Source organism: Leucopleurus acutus, assembly GCF_964270905.1.
Source record: "Leucopleurus acutus genome assembly, chromosome: 6".
Classification (NCBI taxonomy): Eukaryota; Metazoa; Chordata; class Mammalia; order Artiodactyla; family Delphinidae; genus Leucopleurus; species Leucopleurus acutus.
Window position 1 is genome coordinate 105,440,970 of NC_139149.1, and position 24,821 is coordinate 105,465,790.

The window sequence follows — 24,821 nt, forward strand, 5'->3', positions numbered from 1 at the left end:
CTTTCTAGACTCTGCCAAGGACAAGCCCTTTGCTCGTGTCCATACTTTCGTATTATTGTCAATTTTTATTATTTCTTTGCCCTGTAATGACTCACCTGCAGGCTGCCATTTTCAATAGCCCGTGAGCCTGATAAGGGCAGAAGCTCACTAGTTATCCTCAGTGCAGTGACAGTATTCATTCTTAAAGAGGTTCTCTCGTGTTTACATTTTGTGCTGGGCAAAAACAGACAAGGTGTTGGAACAGGGCCAATGGGTGTTAACCAATTAATCACCCAAATGTGAAATTGGAAGATAAATGTACTTAACTTTTGTATGAATGTATTGAAGAAGACGTATGAAATCAAGGTATAAAAATTCTTTTTGAGAACAGGATTGTTACTGCAACATGAGAATACTGCTATTCTTTTTTTTTTAAACATCTTTATTGGAGTATAATTGCTTTACAATGGTGTGTTGAGAATACTACTATTCTTGCAGCACCCTCTGTGTTCTGTGAGAATACAGAAAGGATGACTTGACTCGTAAAAGACCACAGTTGCATTTTGAGATCATTTTGGCTGCAGTGTAAACAGAGGCGGGGTGGTCCTGTGCAAAGCAAACCTCCAGGTAGCTTCTTTAAGAATGCAAATTCTTAAAAGCTATGCTTGCCTCATGAGGAGTGGGGCAGACTCCCTCCACACACCCTCCCACACATTTCCTGGGGTGCTGAAGAAGGAGGTCCATAAAACCGCCTGTGACCTGCACTGACACAGAGGGTCTGAGGGCAAAGACAGACGGCCGAGAGCAGGTATAAAAGAGACACGTTGCTATGATAGTATTGTATCCTTCAAAAAGCAACAGGAACAGAAATAGACACTCAGGAAAGAACTAGAAATGTCCAGAGTTCAGAGCAGATCTAAAGCATCTGAGGATAGCAGAATGCAAACAAGTCTCAGGGTTGTCTTGAAAATAAAAGAAAGAATCTGCTTGACTAATTTGATGCTGTAAACAATGGGGACAGGCAGATGCAAAGCTATGTACAGTACTTACACTGGGTCCAAATTAAAAGTGGATTGAGCTGCAACCTGCTTTCAAATGCAGCTGTCAAGGAACTAATAACAAACATGACAAAATAAGAACAAAACTTGATTTCCTAAATTGCCTTCTGTACTTTAAATGAATTAAATGTGATTGCCAACTTCAACAGTATTATATATTAAATTTTTTAAAAAATTTGAGCAAAGTATAACAAGCCCTTGTTTCTCAAAAAGGGATATTTATAAATGAAATAAATATTCTATTCACAACTTCTCAAAAGCCAAATTATCTTTTTCTTCTTGGAGTGAAACAGAACTACTTGCAGTGCAGAGAAGCTTATGTTGGGGAAGATTACGATGCCTAAGTGGTTTTCCATCTCACTCTCCGTAATCTCCAAGATAATGGCGTATAAAACAGCAAAAAAGAAAAACCCAAAGCAGAAAACCAATGGGTCATTTTTATAATCTTGAAATGCAATTTTAAGTCATTAAAATGATAATCAAGAAGTAATCGTTTTCTTATTACTCCTCAAATTTTCCTTTATTTCCCTGAAATCAGTATCCTTTGCGACCGATGAAACTACTTTGTTCATTCAAGGTCACCACAGTCTATCTACGTGACTTCATAAATAAAAGGAAACTGGAAATATGTCCTAATGCCACATGGTGTGCTTAATGAGTTGTGGCAAACTGGTCTCTTTCCACAATATTCATCTGGAAAAGTTTTGAAATAGACACTCCAATAAAATCACCAAAGCCAATGGAGGACTGAATATTGAAGGAAGTTATTCGAGCAAAATATGCCACTGTACCTATTATGTGGCTAGCATCTTTTACAGAATTTTGCCTTAACAAGAGAAGAGTTTTAAGAGGAAACACACAACATCAAATCCAGGTTACTGGTATTGATGGCTACCATCCATGCAGTCCTTTCCATTCTCTGTATGCTTATTTGTTCATTCATTCGACCAAGATATATTGGCTACCTTCTATGTGCCAAGTACAGAGCATTAAAAATGTTCAAGCGAACTGCTTGCCCTCATTGAACTTACATTCTAGTGTTATGTAATGTCAGGAAAAAATAAGCAATATATATATTACATATGTGTAATATAAGGTAGCATCATGCAGTGATAAATGTAATATCCTTCTTTCATATGTTATCAGAACCTATTGTTTGAGATGTGTCATTCGTGTTTAATTACTCAGGCATGTGCTATATCTGTTCTGTTCTCCCACAGGCCGGAAGTTCTTTGAAGACACAAACCACATCTAATTCATGTTTGGCTTTCCCACAGTGCTTTGCATAAAGCAAAAGTTTCCATATATATTTGCTGAAATAAATCTTACATCCAAAACTCACTGCTTAAATGACACACCAGCACCTATCTTTGTAGTGTTTCTTCTGCCTATGCGGCTTATGTAGGATGAATGTATGTATCTATGCAAGCATGCCCACTGGATGTATGATCACCAAAGCATTTCCTTGGGCATCTTTCTGTAACTTTGGACATTCTTCTGCCTCAAATGTGATTTTTCCATTTATTAGCTCTGTGACTTGGGCAAGCCGCTTTATCTCGCTGAGTTTTATTTTTAACAAATTGGGACAATAATAATGCATGTTCCATCAACTGTTGTCAAATAATGTATTAGATGAAGAAGATTACAAGTGTCATTCTGGTTTTTATTGTTATCATGGGAGGTCAGATTCTTTACAGCCAAGGTTTGCTAATGGGGGGTTTATAGGTCATAGTTGGCTTCTAAATTTATTTTCCTTGGGAGGTACACATTGTTTTCCCTCCCAGTTTGACTGCCTTTATATGGGCACACACAGTCTGAGCTGCTCCTGTTATCTCACAGCTGACCCTACTTCCTTCCTGTAGTGGCCTGAGCTGCAGAAGGCATCTGACTTTCTAGACTCTGGTTAAGCCCCTAAGGCCGTTGTCTTAGAACCCACATCCACAAGGTGGAAGATCAGCACCTAGGAGGAAATCAACAGCATTCAGCACCACACCACCCTCATTTAAGCCTTTATCTATCAAGTGACATCAGTCATTGTCACTGTTGAGGTAGGGACTCTAGGTAGCTGGGATTCCTGGGCTATTCGCTCCCTCCGCAGTGGCAGGATCTGGAATGGATGGATGGATGGATGGATGGATGGACCAATGAATGAATGAATGAATGAGAAGACTCTCACAGAACAAGATAGGATAGCTTAGGTCCAAATAGGCCTTAGTCTCAAATCAAAACTGAAGTAGCAAAAATTGGAAGTTCTGCTTCAGACTGGGAATGAGGGGTGTGAAACAGATCTAGTACTGTTTGATGACATTACAAAAAAGTGGAAAACTACTGTTAGGTCTCTATTTTACCAAGATCCAGGAAATTTCCAATCATAAACGTCACCTGAAGTCTCTGGGTAGGAGTTTCTCTCTATTTGAAGTCGCCCTTGAAATATATTTCTAAGAATTCCAAGGATTATTCTTAGGAAAGCACAGTGATATAGAATGGGTCTGAATGAAGCAAAGTAAAAGGCTTGTTCACTCAAGACTCTTATGTGCATGAATGCCCTGAGAATGCTGGGTGGTAGGTAGCACTTCCTGAGGCAAACTCTTTGTTTCTCTTCTCTGTTTTATTCAAGGGCAACTGACAACGATTCTTGACAAAATAGGTCTGACTCATCCTATTATTCATTTGCTTTGTGCTTCTGTGTGTACGTGTTTCGTCTCCAGGCACATTTTGTGCCTGAGAACTTGCTGGAGCAATGACTAAACTTGCACTCTCTGATTCAGTATCTTTTTTTCCAGATGCAAAACTTACAAGTTAGAAAGAGCTGTAAGCAAATACATAAGAACTGGCAGACATAAGGTGACAAGGGACCTAGATGTCTACCTTCCCAAAGTGATCTCAAGAAGCTAAAGGCCCCTCCCTCTATAAAGGGTAACAAGCTCTTGATAAAGAGGAATACAAATACAGGGATACAGAACCAAACCCTTTAAAAGATAAAATACATGTTCCCGGGTACTTGAATGGCTAATATCTATTGGAAAGTGAAGTAGGATTATTCAGTTGTGCTTGAAGGTATAAAATCTACCTTGGAGATTCCTACCTATATGCCCATTTTTTCTATGCATCCTTCCAGCCAACCCAGAAGAGTTTATCACTGTTCCATGTTCCTAGAACATTCCATAGAAAGTGCCATTTATACCTCCATTATAGCTCTTGAGACACTGTGTAATAGTGAGTTATGAGCCTATGTCCTTCTCTGGTCATGATTTCAGCAGGGAATTCCTAATGCTTAAGCACAGTTCCTGCATGTCATAAGCACTAAATAAGTTTGCTGGATGAATGAATGAATGAAGAAAGAAATGGATAAATTAGCAAGTTTAGGTAGATATTTCAGGAAGGTGAATCAATATTTTCTAGAAGGGCTTTCCCACGATGGGGTGTTTATCTCTCAAAGTTGTGACCTTTGTAATTAATGGAAAGACTAGGAAAGGATGGCTGAGGACACACTATCTCCCATATCCTTATCACATGTTAGCACATTTATTTTGGTTTCACAGATGAGACACCAAAAATCAAAGAGCTTGAGTAACTTACTCAAGGCTCTCAGATAGTAAATGGTGAAACTAGGATTCGAACATCGACCAGTAAAAACCCCAAGCTTACGTTTTCCTTAGAAGACATTCTCTTTTCAAGGTACTGCTTAAGCAGAGACTGAAACACAGTCTAAGATGTGATGGAGAAAAGGTACCTGTAGTGGAAGGTCAGATTAGAGCACTAACTAACTGTGTGTTCAACAGAGTTACATGGTTCTTGGAAGAAGAAATTACACAATAATTCATATCTCTGCAAACTTGATACCTAACAAGGGCTACAATGATACTTCTTAGAAGATGATGACTCATTTGCTAGAGCAAGTTTGGAAGTACAAATAGAAAAGAAAATAAGTTTTTCAGCTCAATGTCTGTAAAATGTAGTTATTGATCTTTAACCTATTGTTAAAGTATTATTTCATATTTCTAAAGCCAAAGAGTCTCCTTTGTGACCAACAATAGAAAACTATCTCCACCCTCCATTAAGATCCTTATTGCCCTTTCCATAAGGAAAGCTGGCATCTGTGTTAAAAAGCAGTTATCTTTCATTTCTAGTGGAGGGCTCAGCAACATTTAATTAATTCTTTCCTTTTAAAGTGCAGCATTATTACTTTCTGGAGAAATTCCAGATTTTAATGGATAAACCATCCAGAAATAGACTAGGCTTGAGTGACTAAAGAGAACTCTATTTTGCATTCACACATCTGAGTGCCCCTGGTATTAATCCGAAATGTAATCTCAGCCATGTAGCAAGTTATGTGAATGCCTGTAGTTTGGTGATAAGATAAAGAATTGTTCCTGGTGGTCTATGACCCTCAACCTAAATGGGCCAGCGTCTTAATGTGAAATTTGAGGGAAGACTGCTAAAACAATTGATTGCTTCAATTTTTACATGAGCGAGAATAAGGATAGCTATTTCATCAAAGTAGGATAAAATTTTTGAAAATAAGATGTCCAAGTGAGGCCTATGGAATTATTTTGCTTCCCTTTGCCACCGTGGTCCATGTCAAATTTAATACTAAGGACAATACTTTGAGGACCAAGGCTTTGCAGAACAGTATTGTCTGTTACAGGCACTGTGTCTGTTTCTGAGATTAACTCTTGAGAATCAATGTAATCCTTGCCTTTGAAGAAACCTGCTCTTTGAAGAAGGATGATGTATTTACACACTGTAAATTTACTATCTTATTACTTATTACCTAATAATAAAGATAACATTCATGAAGAGCCTTCTTTGAACGATGCGATTTACATATAATCTTACTGAATTCTTTAGCTTGGTGGATCTCCACACTGCAGCCATGCAGGTGGTAATTTTCCTCTTTGCCTTGAGTATAGCAGACTTGCTCTTGCCTCAGGACCTTTGCATTTGCTGCCCCTGCTTATTCTTTAATCTCTAGATGAAATATTTTCTCTTCATAAATGTTTTTCTCACTTCTGCAGCATAAAAATTCCTTTGCTACCTCACTATCGTCTCTCTACCTTCTGTAACCCTGTTTATTTTCTTTATTCCAGATTTTACCAATCATTCCATTCTGTTTATTTCTTTCTTTACGTATTTTCTGTTTTCCTTACTTTATTGAAATGAGTTTTGTGAAAGTAGGTATCTAGGCTGCCTTGCTCTCCACTGAATCCTTAGAGTTTGAAACAGTTCTCGGCTCATATCAGATACTCCATACATATTTTTGGAATGAATGAATAATGATTGGATGAACACACTTTTCGATTAAAAAAACTCGGGGGAAAAGAGATCTCTACTCACCTGTACCACACCTGTACAGGAATCCAAAAAGATGCAACCTTTGGGTTCTTTGGATATTTTTTCATCTTTGTAAAAATTCATGATGTAGGAATTATCTGGCAACTGAGTCAGCTGGAAGAAGCGCTTTTTGAATGACTAAATAAAGGGAAAAAAATGTAAGGAGGTAGTTCAAATTCACAGCAATTAGACTACTTCTAATTCCTTCAAGAGTGCTACATTTCTAGGGCACTGTTCTAGAGAAGAACATCCTCCTTTCTCATAAATAAAATATGACATGAATAAAACTCAATGCAAATGGCTCTCCTCTGTTCTGTGACCGAAGTGGAGGAGGGAGTGAAGAAAGGTGGAAGAAACAAAGATGAGTCTTGATGTCTCCTTACCCGAACGGTAACGGTATTATTCACGGTGCTGTTAAAATTCCCCTTGTAGAGCCAGCCAGACTTGAAAACTCCAGTTCCTCCCATTCCCCCTCCGCCCTTGGAGGATGAGTGAGAAGTGGTATCCTGTACAGAAGACATCATTAGCATCACAGCCATCTTCTGTGAATCCCAGATCTTAGACACTGTGCTTAAAAACGAGACTCCTTTTTCTCTCTTTGACTCATCTTAAGAAATCATGTTCAATTTCAAAACACACGTGATTCATTTTATCTAAAAGCCTTCACACCAACAGCTACTGCAGCTTTAGGAGAAACTGGTCTGAATTTGAAACACGCTAGTGAAAGACAGGAGCTAATTATCCTCATGTTTTAAACATTTCACTTTCAACCATTTACTTACTTCATCCTTATCAGCATCTTCATGGTCAACCTCAAAGGAATGTGAAGGAAGTTTCTCTGGTTTGTATTCTGCTCTGATATTAAAAAAAAAAAAAAGATTCTGATGTGTCATTTGAGACATTGCTTTCAGCTGGGTAACAGCTATTGTGGTGGCTTCCTTACACGTTTTTATAAAATAATATAATCTCGTGAGGGGCCCATTTCCTTTGGAAGTATTAACTTTCCCCTTACACCATTATTTCTTATCTCCAGAAATTAAATCTCCATTTTAAACCACAGTTACTATTTATACAGATTTACACATGTCCTTTTTAATTACACAAAGGTAAGTGGGACAATTTTAAGGGCTTGGTGATTTATATTTTCCTTCCTCCACATTTTGAAGTGGAATATAAAGTACTGATATTTTCATTATCTTCTTTTTTTTTCCCCTTTTGCTTTTATGTGACATATCCAAGGCTACAGGACAGTCATTTGAAGAACCACCAGGGCTCTGGCCACCAGGCTGCGCTGCTCCCTAACCTTGGCCTCTCCCAGAAGCCTGCACCAACATGACTTAGCAGCAATTGTGCTAGCTTTGGGGATTTCCATGGTAGCACAGTAAAGCCTCTTAGAGCGTCACTGACGAGCCCAGAGGAGTAAGAGTGTACACTTGGCCCTATAAATGGTAAAATAAGACAGAAATAAACTTCCCTTGGCTTGATTCTACCTCATAACACATGGTTGAATGGAAACCAGACAGTATCATCCAAAATTCAGGCATTCCTTTATACCTAACTAGAAAATCCTACACGGAGAGTGGCACGGGAGATGTGTTTTCTTTAAAATGATTTATATTATGTAGAAGCAATCTCAGAAGTTGACTATTGAGAAAAAAGCCCAGGGGCACATTCAGTATTCCCATTACAAATGGCTTCCTATGTTGATGATGTTCCAGATAGCAAGGGGAGTGACCAAGGACTCTTTATATGTATTCATATATGTCTATACATACATGTGTATACGTATATGTACACACACACACATATATATATATTATATATGTACTCATAAAATCACCAAGCCGTGCATTCACACAGGGATTCAGTGGACTCAAACGGATTCAAAATATTCTGTACCCTCCTTCTGAAAGACACAGAAATGCCCATTCCCAGTTCACAGCAGAGAAAGAGCACAAAAAACACCGTCCTCACTATCAAACTGTAGAAAAGCCTGAGATCAGAACCACATCCTCCGTACCTGATCAATGTTTTTTCTATTGTGGTAAAATATACATAACAGAAGAATTACTATTTTAACTCTTTTTAAGTGCACAGTTCAGTAGCATTAAGTAGATTCACACTGTACAACCATCCCCACTGTCCATCTCCAGACCACTTTTATTCCCAAACTGACTCTGTACCCATTAAACAATAATTCCCCATTTTTCCCTTTCCCCAGCCCCGGGTTATCATTCTACTTTCTATCTCTATGAAATGAACTATTCTTGGTACTTCATATGAGTGGAGTCATGCAATATTTGTCTTTTTTGTGGCTGGCTTATTTCACTTAGCATAATGTCTTCAAGGTTCATTCATGTTGGGGAGTGTATCAGGATTTCGTTCCTTTTTAAGGCTGAACGATATTGGCAAGAGTTTGTGCTCCCAAAGTCATTTCCATGAAGGTGTCCTGGATCTACAGAATTAGGACTGTCTTCCTGTAGATGTTGAGCGTACGTCTCTTATGATGCTTGCCTGGTTCTGTTATTTGGATGCCTGTCTTAGCCCTCCAGCAGATTATACATTTATACATTTCTTAAAGCCAGTGACTCTAATAAAGTCCCATCTACATCTCGGCTTTTTTCTTTCCTGTTGTAGACATGATCAATATGCGTTTGCTGACTGAATTATTGAGAGGCAAGGTGAACAAGGATATCACAGAAGTGAGATAATATGAAAAGGTATAACTTAAACTTTTGTTTTTGGAAGGCATCTTGGCGATGTTCTTTTTAGCAGTAGGACACATTTTTGGTGATCAAAATCCTAAGAGGCACCTCCAACATGTTAAATAGGTTTTTTTTTTTTTTTTAACATCTTTATTGGGGGTTAAATAGGTTTTTAAAAAGTATCTTATTATTGTGAATTTATCCTATAAATTCAAATTAATGAAAGTCCCTTGCTACTAAAATTCATAACTAATAAAAATAAAGCTATTCTGGGGTACAAGTACTTGATATTGAGTGTTATAAATGATATCTAGAGTCTCACTTCAGTCCTAATTCCAATTTATTTCTCTATTTTGTTTCGGTTCCACAGTCTTGATAGGACATCCCAAGACCCATAGATAAGTAGTTGCAGATGGTACCAGTTTTATTTCAAAGCCAGAGGCTTGAAAGAAGAGTGGTAAGAAATGTGTATTTCGAGGTTATCATCACAACAGGTTCAGAAACATGGTAAGTGTAAGTGATCAATAAATACTTGTTAATTAATGTGTATGAATTTACTTGCATGGGTATGTGTTAGTCCAAATTTCAAAAACATATTAATATATAATACAACCTTCCTCATCCATGATTTATTTGCAAGCTCAAAAATATATACGAAGATAACAGAGATTTTGTACTGAAGTCTAAATATGTACTAAGTAGCATATTGCTTTTTATTCAAATGTATATGTGTATAATCAGACTTTTGGACACAAATACTGGGAATCCACATCTAGTCTAACCTTGTTATTTTGCTGAGAAGAAAACAAAGTCCATAACAGGTACTCACATAAACACATAGTGAAAGAGATGGGGTCAGAAGCCTTATCTCTGAAACGATACTTCCTGTATCAAGGACAGATTAGTCCAAACCATCTTTAATAAGCATGTTAAGTATGACTGCAGCCATTTTTCTCTTGCAAAGGATCCTGGTGTACCTGTAGTTCTTTCTCCTTCTTGCAGAACCTTAGAGATACTCAAGTTTGGGCCAACTGCCACTGATGTTAACTTGTTCTGCCTCTTTTGGTTAGGGTCAACCTTATATGAAGGCAGAACAGGTAACAGACCACACTGTTTTTTTGGGACCACTGGGAAATTCTCCCCATCCCACCAAAAATACTCCTCTTCTCCTTAACAACATCTTGACACTCCTTGAACCAGAAGCAGTTCCTTTTGCCTTTTCATTTGATGGGCAAAATAAAGCACGTAAACACAACCCTTTCCTCAACCCTTGCTCCTTCCAGAGGTGACACACTGCCTGAGATTCAGAGGCAGGTTCAAAGGGCTTATTTCAGAGCAATTATTCAAAGTAATTTGTCTGCAGAGGAGGAGACATGAGTGTTCCAGGATTCTTAAAATGATGGCAGGGCAGTAAAGGCACTATTAAGGAAACATCCCAAGTGAAAGATAAAGGGATGAGTAGGGAAAACTGAGGATGAGGCAGCAAAGACAAACTTGAACTGGAAGGTCAATGTTTGGCTCCGGGGTGGCCCTAAATTATATGCTAGTCCTTTCCTGCCCGTCTCCCTTTGACCTTGAGGCAGTTCTATTCGTTTCTGAATTCTTTACTCTGTCCTCTTTTGCCAGCATGGTTCATCCTTTCTTTTCTTTCTTACCAAAGAATAATTTTATAGGCATTTGTTCTTGATAATTGTGGCTTGCAATAGAGGCCATGATCCACAGTCCAACTCTCATTTCTGCAAAGATAGTTATAAAAGTGTAAAGAAAGGAGAGAAGGAACAGCCTTTCAAACTAGCAATGAAATAACGAACAATTAAGGAAACAAAATAGGGTTTTCATGAATCTCAGTGTATAAGGTTAAATACTTGTGAGGGTTTTTCCGCAAATCTCCCATCAGAGAATTGAAAATAACAACTGAGATAGCCTATAAATGATAGCCAAAGTTTCACAAAAGTCCATGATTTTAAAGTGACTTATGCACAACTCAGCTGAAAATGCTGTATTGACAGGAGAACGGCTCAACAAACTATGGTAGATCCACACACAAAAGGAATGTTACTCAGAAGGGGAAAGGAGCTACTGACACGTGCAACAACATGGATATCACTCAGAACATCATGCTGAGTCAAAGAAGTCAGAAACACAGGAATACCTATAGCATGATTCCAAAAAAATAAAGTTCTAGAATATAAAGTTCTAGAATACATAATAGAAATCTGTGGTGAAGAAAATCAGAACAGTGGTTGTCTCTGGGGAGAGAGGGAAGTAGGGGTGAGGACTGACAAGGAAGGGGTAGCTATGAACTCTTTGAAGGTGATGATAATGTCCCTTATGTCAGTAGGGGTTTCAGGTGCACAGGTGTATTCATAGTCAAAGTCATCCAGTGGTTCACTTACAACTTGTGTCTCACCTCCTAAAGTTTCCCTCAAAAGAAAAAAAAAGTAAACTGTAAACATATATGTTTCTAGTTAATGGTATGCATTCTAAAGTGTTCAGAAAGGCAGCAGACAGTGTGTTGGTACTTTAAACTCACTTTGAAATGATCAAAATATAAGATGGACTGGTGGATGGCAAGAGGGATGGGTGGATGGATGCAAAATGTCATTAAATACATCCAGCAAAATGTAAAAGATACATTCTAGATGGTGAGAATATGGGTGTTCATTGTATAAGTTTTCCAACATTTTTTGTATGTTTGAAAATTTGCATAGTAAAATACGGGGGGGATTTTTTTAAAGGTGTTGAAGAAAAATGACGTTTCCTGAATTTTTTTTAATACTAAGCAAAATTTTAAGAAATTGTGCAAAAATAAATATAACTATTCTCAAAGAAAATAGTGAGTATGAATTTCTCAAGAACTTTCCCCTGGTATGTTTGAAGGACAGATGATTTTGAAAAGAGAGAAGGCGGCTTCATACAAATACTAAAAAAATTTTTTTTAATTTCCCAAATGTTACGATATTACAATTTGTGAGGTCTCCACACTCTTGCATAAAACCAAACTTTAAGTTTTCCTTTCCAGTTCACTTAAGTATTATGACTCAAAAATAAATCATAAGATATGACAGATAAAACCAATGAGGTCACTAGCAAAACTCAACCAACTACATTAATCCTTAGTCATATTCATGCAGACCTTATTGTTCATTAAAAAAAATGTGCAGACCAGGGAGTGTCAATATAGGTCATATCTAGGGGTGTGGGATGGGTGAATGTGCATGTTTTTTCATTGCTGGCTTTTCTTAAATCTGTTTGCTTGATCAAATTCACTGTGAGTTGAGAGCTGTGTTAATTCTTGGAGGCTATTCCTCCTCGTCACTAAATGATCCAGTTTCCAGATAGTACCTGTCACACAGAAGACCTGCAATAATGACAACCACGTATCGGAAGATAAATCCCCAAGCTGAGTAAGCTCACCTTCTAAGGGAGGAGAGAGTCGGTAATTAAGCATAAATAAACAAGGTAATTTCCCTGGATGAAAATGGTTGGGAAGAAAATTAAAGAGGAGAAAAGAGTGATCCAGGTAGGGGTGGCAGAAGCCAGGTTTAGAAGGGGTGGTCACAGATGGCCATTTTGGTTGAAAATGAGAAGAAGCCAGCCATGTGATGATCTGGGGGAAGATCATTCTGGCACAGGGAATAGCGAGCAAAGGTCTTGAGGAAGGATCAGGCTTGCAGCACCCAAGAGTGGACCGCTGGTGGGGCTGGAGCACAGTGGGGGAGGGAGAGAGACAGGAGGGGAGGCCAGCCTTGTAAGAAAATGCCCTGCAGCACACTTGGCGGAGGGTTTAGACATGGGTGCTACTGAGAGCTCTTCTTTCCCGTCCCTCTTCCCACTGACGCACAGGGCACGGCCTCCTTGTCCTTAAGTAACCATCATCACTACTCAGTCTCATATCTGCAGGGCCATTAAGCATGACCTTTCTCTCTTCTGGATGTCATTAAAAGATAAGCACCTCTGGCTGTTGAAGGTAAAATTCTTCCCCCAAGACCACTGTGGGTCTCTAAGGGCCTCTGGGCTCCAGAGACAGAGGGCTCAGCAGGGGCCTCACCTTCCGGTGATTGGACCCAACGTTAGTTGTCATTTCTGGTCAGTCTTATTTCTCATTTCTATACCCAAATTACCTCCTATACCTCATATAAGGAGTGTGGAGACGCCTGACTGGAGTGAGGTTTGGGGCAAGTTACTAATCCTCTCGATGCTCTGCAGTCCTTTATACAACAGGGAAAACAGTTCCTACTCCGTGGGGTCATGCGTGTTAAATGAGATAATGTACATATGGCACCCAGCACATTCTGGCTCACTGTCGACACTCAAGAAGTGTTCTTTTATTTTAAAAAAAAGTGGTTCCAAATCAGCCCAACTATACAAGTTCCATTTTTTTTTCTTTTTTTTTTTTTTTGCGGTACGCGGGCCTCTCACTGTCGTGGCCTCTCCCGTCGCGGAGCACAGGCTCCGGACGCGCAGGCTCAGCGGCCACGGCTCACAGGCCCAGCCGCTCCGCGGCATGTGGGATCTTCCCGGACCGGGGCATGAACCTGTGTCCCCTGCATCGGCAGGCGGACTCTCAACCACTGCACCACCAGGGAAGCCCTATAGGTTCCATTTTAATTGATCTTCTATCCATCACAAAATATACTCTATGAAATTTTCTTTATATCCACCCAGCTGTGGTAAAACTTTTAAGTATGTCATTTATCTCTGTATTTTAGCCTGCGGATTAATGAAACCTGTGGCATCATATTTGTTTGTTTGTTTCACATTTTTTAAATTGAGGTATAATTGACAGATGACATTATGCTAGTTTTAGGTGTACAAAATGATGATTCTGTATTTGTATATACTGTGAAATAATCACCACAATAAGTCTAGTTGACATCGTTGCCATGCATAGCTACGAAGAATTTTTTTGTGTGTGATGAGAACTTTTAAGATCTACTCTCTTGGCAACTTTCAAATATTCGATACAGTATTGTTAACTCTAGTCACCAAGCTGTACGTTCCATTACCATTGACTTATTTATTTTATAACTGGACGTTTGTACCTTTTTGATCCCCTTCACCTCACCTCTGACAACTAATCAGTCTGTTCTCTGTATCTGTGAGCTTGCTATTTTTTTTTTCTGGTTTTGTTTTTAAATTCCACATATGAGTGAGATCATATGGCTTTTGTCTTTCTCTGACTTATTTCACTCAGCACAGTGCCCTTCAGGTCCACGCATGTCATCAAAAGTGGCAAGATTTCATTCTTTTTTATCACCGAATAGTATTCCATTGTGTATATATGCCACATTTTCATCCATCAGTGGACACTTAAGTTGTTTCTGTATCTTGGCTAGTGTAAATAATGCTGTAATGAACATGGGGGTGTGTATATCTTTTCGAATTAGTGTTTTTGTTTTCTTCAAATAAATACCCAGAAGTGGAATTGCTGAATCATATGGTAGCTCCATTTTTAATTTTTTGAGGAATCTCCGTACTGTTTTTCGTAGTGGCTACACCAGTTTACGTTCCTACCAAGAGTGCACAAGGGTTCCATTTTCTCCACATCTTTACCAACACTTGTTATCTCTGGTTGTTTTGATAATAGCCATTCTAACAGGTGTGAGGAGATAATTCATTGTGGTTTTGATTTGCATTTCCCTGGTGATTAGTGACGTTGAGCATCTTTTCATGTAGCAGTTGGCCATCTGTATGTCTTCTCTGGGAAAATGTCTATTCAGATCCTCTTCCTATTTTTTAATAAGATCGTTGTTGGCTTTTTTTTTTTGCCACTGAGTTGTATGAGTTCTTTGTATATTTTATATATTAACCCCTTATCAGGTATATGATTTGCAAATATTTCTCCCATTCAGTAGGTTGCTTTTCATTTTTTTGATGATTTCCTTTGTTGTGCAGAAGCTTTTTAATTTGATGTAGTCTCAGTTGTTTATTTTTGCTTTTGTTGCCTTTGCTTTTGGAGTCAGATCCAAAAACATCATTGCCAAAACCAATGTCAAGGAGCTTATTGCCTATGTTTTTACCCAGGAGTTTTATGGCTTCTGGTCTTATACTCAAGCAGTAAATCCATTTTTAGTTAATTTCATGTATGGTGTAAGATAGTAGTCTAGTTTCATTCTTTTACTTGTTGCTGTCAGCTTTCCCAATGTTTATTGAAGAGACTATCCTTTCCCCATTGTATATTCTTGGCTCCTTTGACATCATACTTTTTTTTATGACATTCTTGTTTCCTAGGAACACCAATTGCAGTGCCAATTTTTATTTCTAATGTGTGAAGTCTTTACATTTTACATTCTAGCCTGAAATAAAGTCTCTCTCCAATATCTTCCTATGAACAGACACTAAAAACGTGAGGTTCTTAAGAGTGGATAATAGCACAATTTTAAATTTAAAGACTAAAACTGAGGGAGATGAACACACATCATTTTTCACTTCCCCATAATTCCAAGGTTTTATTTTAAAGCCTCAGCAATCCATAAAAAGAAATGATCAGCTTAAATTGGTAGCAGACATAGGAGAATTCCTCTAATCCAGGAGGCATGAAAATGATTTACTTCTAATAGTCTCAGAAGGCCCAAGTAAATTATGTTCCCACTACTGACCTAAATATGTGTAGTCTTTAGTGGGAAGTGCTTAGCTTTGTAAAATCATTTAAAAAATAGTTTTACTATTCAATGTTACAGTCTTCATTCGTTCAGGGGATACATGAGGATTATTCTAGAACTTCTGATTTTCATTTTGAACATACCATATAGAGTTCATTACAGTTTCTCACTTAGCGGCAGTCTTATGCTTCCCTTTCTTGGTAGCAACTTCCACATCCTTTAGTTAAAGTCAGGGAAATTTTCAGCAATATTTTGGTTCCTTTTGCATTTCTTCTCATGAGATTCCTTCTCGTGCTCTACAAGAATTCCAATTCAACAATGATATCCAGACCCTGTTCTGACTGGAAGTGCCTTCTCTATTGTTTTCACAGAGGAAGAATATAGTGCATGTGAATTTTTAAATTAATTTATTTTTCTTTATGGCATCATGAATACAAGAAAAGATGAACAGTGTTTGGGGAAAAAGCCATTAAAGATTTCAATAGACCTAAGGACAGCAAGAAGGCATTTATGCCAAATGGCAGCTGAACACCTCTTTCTACACTCTCTCCCTTTATATGCAGTCTTCCAAGTGCTTGGACATGGCTTACAAGTTGTAACCACTTCTCAGTACTATTTTCAGAAAGAAGAAGTCTCGATGTTAAAAAATGCTTTGCTTTTCAATTGCAGCTACAAAAGGTGTACGACTAAGGCCCAGACATACTGAATGTAATAATTATTCTTGAAGGCCTAGGGTGTGATGAGACCTTCCCAACATGAAGTTTAAGGAAGTTACCTTTTAGGAGTGACCAGAATCTAAAGGAATGTTCAGAGATTTGGTGAAAGTTAACAGCCACTGTTTTGAATAAAGATTTGCTGTTTTAGAGGAACATTGCTTTGCTCTTCACAGTAACACTACTCCAAAAGAAATGGCCTGCTTCTCTTTTTTTTCTTTCTTTTTTTAATTCTCACTGCTACAATCCCATTCTCCATAGAGTAGAGGAGGTAATTTCTTAAAGATGTAAACCAGATCATGTCACACTCCAGGTTACAAATTTCTAGTCTTCTGTTGCAATGAGAATAAAATCCAGCTCCTTTTCAGGACCCACGAGGTCCCCTGCCTAGTTCCATGGTTTCACCAACCCTCAGGTCCGGCCTCAGAATGACCACTCTGGTTCCCACCTCATGGCCTTTGCCCCTGCTGTTTCCTCTGGGAACCCTTTTCTGGAGATTGCAGTGCTGGTAGCTACAGTTCCTTCAGATCTGAGCCCAAATGTCACCTTCCCAGAGCTACTCCATTACACCCCCTCCACTTCAAATTCTGCCTCCAGGAGTTGAGAGCAGCATTTCCAAGTATCCCAGTCTGGAAACGATGTTTCTCGGGGCACGGAAAATCTTAGAAAGTGGTGCCCAAATCTAAACCATGTGTCCATTAAAAAGTTAGACGCAATGTGTATGACCTCAAAGTTTCACTTGAGGGAAGCGTTAATAAAAAATTAACTTTTGACTGTCTTAAGTGTTTTTTCTGGATGATGCACATCATTTTAGTTTGATGAACCAGTGTGTTGGGAGATTCCAGTTCTTTGCAGTTCTTTGAATTTAAGCAGCTCCAAGCCCATCCAGGATTATTATATTTGAAAATTTGTTACTCTCTCAGTTTACTTATCCAATAAGTAATTATTGCACACCTACTATGTGCCAGGCATTCTCCTAGGCCTGCAGGGGATTCTGCGAGGAGGACTCCCTGCCCTTTGGGGGGGGTTAACTTTGGTGGGAGACACAGACACAGAATAAATGACTACGCTAGGTCAGGCAGTTGGTCAGGTGAGCAAATTCTTTATAGAGGTGACATCTGGGCAGTTGCAGAACAATATCACCTTTTCCTAAAGACTTTATTTCCCCATAATCCGGAAAATAGTAGGTGTTTGTTTTTCCTTTTTGCTGTTCTTAGACATTTATCATTCCTGTGGAGGTTGTTTACTTTCGTGCCCTTTGATATCCCAGAGTGAAAATACATGAAACCAATGGCAAATCTGAATGCTATATACAGAACATTGTCAGAAAAAATTTCTGGTCCAAATTTTACTTTTTAAATTGTCTTGTATCTGCTGTTGAAAACACAGCTCACAAAAGAATGACATGGTACTTTAAAACGTTGTTCAAACCTAAATGAGTATATGTGTCTCTCACCCCAATTCTGTGAGGTTACAAGCAATACATTGTTGAACAAAATGTTCCATCGTGACTTTTACTTTTAAATTTTGTAAAACATACCTTGATACTAGATTAACGTACATGTATTCATGAACAGTGGCAGAATTTAGGGAACACAGCTTATATATGGAAAAACCCAAGAAGTAATCATAACAGGTTCTTACCGAGGTAACTGTCGAATGTCTCCAGAATACTGTTCATATTTGTAGTTTACCACATACCACTGGGAACTGTAAAATTTACAAGCCTGAAAGGAAAGCAATGGCAATTAAAAATGATCATTCAAAAAGCAGCTGTCCTGATAAAGAAGCACAGTGCATTCAGTGCTCATAATCTCCGGGTTAATGTTAAGGTAGCTATGTTAGCAATTTTAAGGTAGATAAGGGGCTTGAGCATTATAATCATTTCATTTTCCAGTGAAAGGAAAATCTAACCTTTCCCAGACTCTTAGAGGAGGAACTGTTTAACATATTTATTCTATTTTTCTCCATTAAGGAAAGCCTAATTTAATCATCCTCTGAATCATAACCGGATATGTCACTAACCTCAAGTATCATCATCTTTCAGCTTTCCTTGGAAAGCCTTCCTTTATGTAACAGTTCTTAGCAGTGAAATATGTTATTATTTATATGCTATCCTTTCATCATAATTTTAGCCCATTTCTTCTTATTCCTGCATCAGTAACCTATCCTTTTCCTCTTTATATCAACCCTGCTGTCGGCTTGAAATGAGTTTTCTAGTTTTACCTCATTGCCTCCTGAGCCTAACCTTCTCCCTGATTATTCATCAACTTTATAAATATATGTGAATAAAAGATGACCAAAAACTTTTAGAAAACAATGTTAATAGCACAAAAGAATTATCTTAGAGTGGTTCATGATGGCTGAGTTTACAGTAGTTACTCACGGCAAATATTTCCCAAACACCGACCCTGTGCCTGTCACAGTACTGACCACAGAGTGGTAATAGGGATTTCACTAGATGGCTTTTAAGATTCCTTTAGATTCTAAAATGACATAAATCTGGGGATTAAACAGCAACACCAGGATGATAAGGAGACTCTGTCCTCTAGCATTAGTGGGAAAAAATGAGGAGTAATAAACTTACTGCAATGTGAGAGATAAGACCTCTGATTGTCTTTGTAACCAAGAAGGGGACAGCAAATGAGAGCTCTTCAGGAGAGTCATTACTCAAGGTGTGGAAGGAGTAGAGCAAAGAAAGCACGGGCACTGTCTTTGCAGAAACAGAAAGTGGGAAGGAGTGGCTCACAGCGGGGTGTAGAAAGGTGGGTGGAGAACACAGGGTGCGGGCACCTGGCTCAAGAGGCACAAGAAAGGCAGGGAGAAGGGTTAGGGGTCCTTAGCTGCACTGGATTTCTCTAGCCTTGAACTTCCTCAGCACCATAGCTTTATCTGTTCAGGGAAACACCCCGACGCAAATGGGGACTGAGGGCAAACAATGCATGAGACTAGGACAAAGACAGGAGTGGCGGGATGGCGGCAGGGGGACAGGAGAAAAGAAGAGATTAAAAACAACAGCAACAAGACAAATGGATGTGGATAACAGTCAAAGAGGATTCAGGGGATGTGTACCGACTTTGGATGGAGAGGAGGAATGTGAACAAAACTTAATGTTTAGCTAAAATTAAATTTCTTAACTTGCCAATGCCTGAGCCAACTGTGCAAACCACACGTTTCTGGAAATAAAAGGAAAACTGGACCTTGATATGCTCCCTGGCTAAAAAGTTCCATCTTCATTTTTGATAAAGATGCCAGGAATTCAGGCAAGGAGTACAAGGATCCGCAGCATCGCAACCCAAGAGGGCAAAACGTTCATGATCACGGCTCTTTCCCACCCTCTCTCACTTACTTTCCTTTCTCTACACTTTCCTGTAGTTCTCAAACGATACACAATGGAAAACAAAAGGCATAAAACCCACCCCTTTTTTGCATTCCCTTTCAATCTTTTTTTTTTTTTCTGGTGCGTAGTTTTACCTAGTTCTCCTCTAAGTATATATTTGAATTGGAATATTGTTTTTATTCACTTAAAGGCATATTCTAAAGATTTTTTAACTTTTGCTTTCTAAATTTTATGACCACTTTAAATAAGTAGAATAAAGTCTCATACCCTAATTTACCAACCAGGTCTCTTAGTTTTGGAAACCATTCATTCATTAATTTGGTCAATAAACATTATTGAACCCATACTGTGTGCCTGGCATTTTTTCCAGGTGATGCAAATACATCAGTGAACAAGGGACACAAATTCATGCCCTCTTGAAAAGTGTGCCCCTGTGAAGAGCTGGTCAACAAACACAAAAATAAGTAAATTGTGTCATGTATCAGGAAATGCTAAGTGTCATGTGAAAAATAAAGCAGAAGAAGGGGGATGGATAGAGTTGGGGAAGGAGGGACAATTTAAATAGAATGGTTAGGGTAAGTCTTACAAAGAAGGTGACATTTGAGCAAAGACTTATAGAAGAGGACAGAGTGAGCAGTTACTATGGCTACTTCAAATTTTGTGCCATTGTAGAAAAAGATGCTTCAGAGTGTTTCTTCATGAATTTGGTCCTCCCATTTTCCCCCAAGTTTGACCCATTTTGGATCATTTTCTTAGAATAGAGTACTCAAAGTATTTTAAAGATTCTTGATAAAAAACTGCCAAACCAACGTATATTCTTTACAAAAAAAATGCGAACAGAGGGTACCGCACTGAACCAGTAGCTACAGGGCTTTATTCTTGGTCTAGGACTAGTACTGAATTCCAACATGATTTTGGTCAAATCATTTTATTTATTAGGATCTCTGATTTAGCAACTGAACACTCAGTATATTAGACTGGATTAGAAATTTCTCTCTCATAATGTCTATGGCTACACTTCCTAATCTGGAGGTTTCGATGGGACAAATGTGCATTGTCTTATTGCCCTGTCTTGCTAGGGATAGTAGCTATGTGTAACCGCGATAAACATTCACACATATTACACACACTGCTCACGAGATGCCACAGGCTTCACCAAACCTGAGATATGTTAATCCTGAACTCCACTGACCAAAATGAAGGTGGTTATTTCTCATAATAGTGCAGCCTAGTAAAGAACTACCTGTTTTTTGTTTTGGCAGTGGCAAATGCCTGTCAGATGCTGTTCTAGTAGGTGCTTTACATATAATCTTAATAAGCACTCCATGAGATTTTATATTCCCATTTTATAGATCACAGAGGCAAGGAGAGGCTCAGATTTTTGCCCAAGATCCCACATGTGATAGAAGTAGGATTTCAAACTGGATTTGTTTGACTCAAAAAGTCTGTTCAACTAATTTATGAGTTGTTTGATATTTGCAGACTTTGAAGCCTTTAAAAAAAAAAATCACGTCTGGACCACCATTCCAGAGGTTTTCTATGGTGTTTCTATTTCTGTCTTGGAGTCAGGCAAACCTGGTTTTGAATTTTGGTATTAACTGTGAGGTCTCAATTAAGCGATTTAATATCTATTTCTTTATCTGTCTAAATAATACCACCTTCATTAGGATCGATTCCTATAAAGCACCTAACAGAGGGTAAGTAATTAACAAATACTTGTTTTTAAAAAATCGGTTTTCTCAGCAAGTTTGACTCAATCTATAAATCACATTCATGATAGTTGATAATAACAACTTGTTTTTCTTGATTTATTCAAGTATAGTTTTGGAGAGCTATCTTAGCTCTGATGATCACAGTGTTCTCTGTGTGTGTGTGTGTGTGTGTGTGTGTATGTGTGTGTGTGTGTGTTAGTTTCTTCTTTATAACAAAGTGAATCAGTTATACATATACATATGTGCCCCTATCTCTTCCCTCTTGCATCTCCCTCCCTCCCACCCTCCCCATCCCACCCCTCTAGGTGGTCACAAAGCACCGAGCTGATCTCCCTGTGCTATGCGGCTGCTTCCCACTAGCTATCTACCTTACGTTTGGTAGTGTATATATGTCCATGCCTCTCTCTCATAGCATTCTGTTTTAATCAAATTCCTTCTGAATTTATTTGTTAGGTTTCTTGTATCTGGTGGTAGGTAGATGAGGATTAGGGTTGGACTAGATGACCCTTAAGAATCCTTGTAAACCTGTGATTTCTCCGATTCTGAGAAAGCCAGTGCATTTTACAAACACATAAACATTTCTCCTACATAGTTAGGCATTTTGGAAATGTTACGCATAGAAAATTATTCGCCATTCTTTGTTCCAGCCCACACACTCGCTCTAAGAAGATCATTAAGATCTATTATAATTATGACTACAATTCCTCTTTGTCCAAAAACTAAGCTGAAATGACCTGTTGCAAATTCAAAGTCACAGGCTACAACTCTGCTTGCTTTAGTAAGGCAATGGCTCCATTTCCCCCCTAAAAAGTACCTATCTCACAACATTGATTTTAAATTACCCACTTCTTATCCCCTTGAGAAAGGGACACTGCCACAGTCTGCTTCAAAGATGAAGACTGAATATCCAGCAAACATTTGCTGAGCTGGTTAATTTTTCCAAACAGCAATGCCCCGGTTCACATTTTATTTGTTTATTATGTTTGCTTGTTCAGCCTTTATCTTGCCATCTCTGCCTGTTATATGTTTAGACACAAAAAAAATTGAGCCAACTCAACATAGTCAAAGGCTTTTAAATCATTAGGATAGTGTTGCCCAAATTGTATTGTGTCCATGGAGCTTACTAATTAAAATGCAGGTTCCTGGGTCCCACGGGGGGTTCACTGAATCAGAATCTCTAGAGGGGGCCTTGAAATGCATCATTCCACTGGGGTGACAGTGTGACTCTGTCCTTGTCATGCTGTCTGCCTATGAACTGAAAGCATTAGGGTCCCAGCTTCACACAGGGAACTCTAGTAACTGAGGTGACCCTCCAGCTTCCCTGTAAGTAGGCACATCCTTTTAAAAGAGCAGGGAGCATATCAACTACAGCATGGGGTTTTACTGATAGTGGAAACTCAATATATATGTGTTGAATGAATGAATCTTCTATATTCTTTCTTTTCCTTTAGAAATAACTAAACAGAACACCTTAAAATTCTAAAAATCTAAATACTTTTGAAAAGATTGGGCAACTATAAAGCATACCCTAAAATACTCTAAGCAAAACATATCATTTTTCCCCTTTTCCCGTCCTCTTTAGAGGATCACCAGAATCAATTCAAATCATGTCACCTACCTCAAATAGCAATTTAGGTTTGGCAATGTAATTTGTCCATCTCTTAAAAAGGCTGATTATTAGATTCTGGCTACAGAGTAACAAGCAGGTAATAGATTGCATTTTAGATGCAAAATTATTTTTCTTTCTGGCTATAGAGGTTATTTAATTACACGACTACTTTCTTGCCAGAAATATTTATGCAACCACAAAAGGTGTTCTTTTTGGCCCTTAGTCACCAATGGGATTAATTCTGTATTTGTAAAACGATGGTGGTGATTTTCATATTAATGCCATTCTTTACAAAGTTTAGAAGTAATTATGGCTATTTTATAAATGTTAAAAAAATGCAGCATCACGAAGTTAAGTGAATTCAGATAAATTATGTATTGAAAGAGTGGCTGAATAATTTATTGTCCACATTGAGGCACTTCAAAGTGAAAGGAGATGCTATTAGCCAGGCCAACAGGTAGAATATGAAACTTCCTGCAAATCAGGACATTGGTCACCCAATAAATACACCGATATTTTAGAAGAAAGGAAAAGGCACTGAAAACATTTTTTAATTTAACTTGACCACATTATATATTCCTTTAAAATGCAATCATTAATTTCTGTACTATGAAAATAAGCTGAACAGTTACTGATCTTTTAAAACTTATACGACACTCTTGGGAGAGAAATGAAAATGAGTTTGGACAAAATACATGATGTAACTATAGATCTGATTCAGTTTCAGAAATCATGGTACAATCTTATTTAATAGATTTTTGAGTCGGTTTTTTTAAAATATTACTTGATATTAGATAGTGTTACTATGTGTATAAATATGCATATACCATGTAAGACAGAATGTCACATCAAATGCCAACCATAACTGTAAATCATTTTTAAACTACTGTGTCTGAATTATAGAGTAGCCTAAATTGCTACCTTTGTTGATTTTAAATTGAAAGTGAATTAAGGTATTTGGTTTGTCTTTAAAAAATGCATTGCACTAAGGCAACTGAACAAACTTTAAAATTAGACTTTCATAAATCACACCTGTGCCCAATCTGGGGACCTACACTCTAATTTCCCAGCTAGATGTCACAAGTATTTTGTCAGGACATAAATAATGGATGGTACTAAAAAAAACCTTGATAATATTATGATCTACTTGTTCTTTTCATGTAAGTCATAAAATCTGGGCTGTAATTCAATGAAACTGAAATTTTAGGTTCAAACTTAGGATGTTTTTTTTTTAAATTTTTACACTCCAGGGTCCCCGACTTATATTTCTGTCTTTATTCACTTACCACCAAACATTGTAGGATGATTTTTATTGTGGAGAAGATTAGAGGAAGCCAATTTAGAATGGGAACCATTTTACATGTTTGGAAACAAGACTATTATTCTAGGGATGTGACAGACTAGAAAATAAATTTATTCAAGGTGTTTAATGTGAAACACAAAAATATTTTGTTTTCATTGTTTTCAACAGTGTTTTCCATATACATTTTATCCTAATGCTACTAAAGAGTAAATGCATTTGAATTTACCTTAATCAACATTTGTACGTTTATTATCTTTACTGTCATAAATTTAGTGTTAAAAAAACAGGGTGATCCATTTTGTTCTGACTATGATAGAAAAAAATCTTTACATCTAAGACTAAACTATATATAGGACAACAGATTTTGATATCATTTTTCCATTAAATTCTTGAAGTTGCAAAATAAATATGGCTTTACTTATAAATTTACTTTTAAAAAGTACACACAAAATGAAAAGTCCCT

The 24,821-nt window shown here is 37.9% G+C and overlaps 1 protein-coding gene across 2 annotated transcripts in view; it reads right to left on the reverse strand.

The window, feature by feature from the left end:
* Positions 1-24,821, reverse strand: part of DOCK10 (dedicator of cytokinesis 10) — a gene marked incomplete at both ends in the record, with an annotated part of 280,006 nt that overhangs the window by 104,171 nt on the left and 151,014 nt on the right. For both annotated transcript variants that reach the window (XM_082841820.1, XM_082841819.1), the window contains 4 exons: positions 6,375-6,509; positions 6,755-6,877; positions 7,154-7,226; positions 18,039-18,121. In XM_082841820.1, the coding sequence (XP_082697946.1) occupies positions 6,375-6,509; positions 6,755-6,877; positions 7,154-7,226; positions 18,039-18,121 (414 nt within the window). The remainder of the gene's footprint in view (positions 1-6,374; positions 6,510-6,754; positions 6,878-7,153; positions 7,227-18,038; positions 18,122-24,821) is intronic.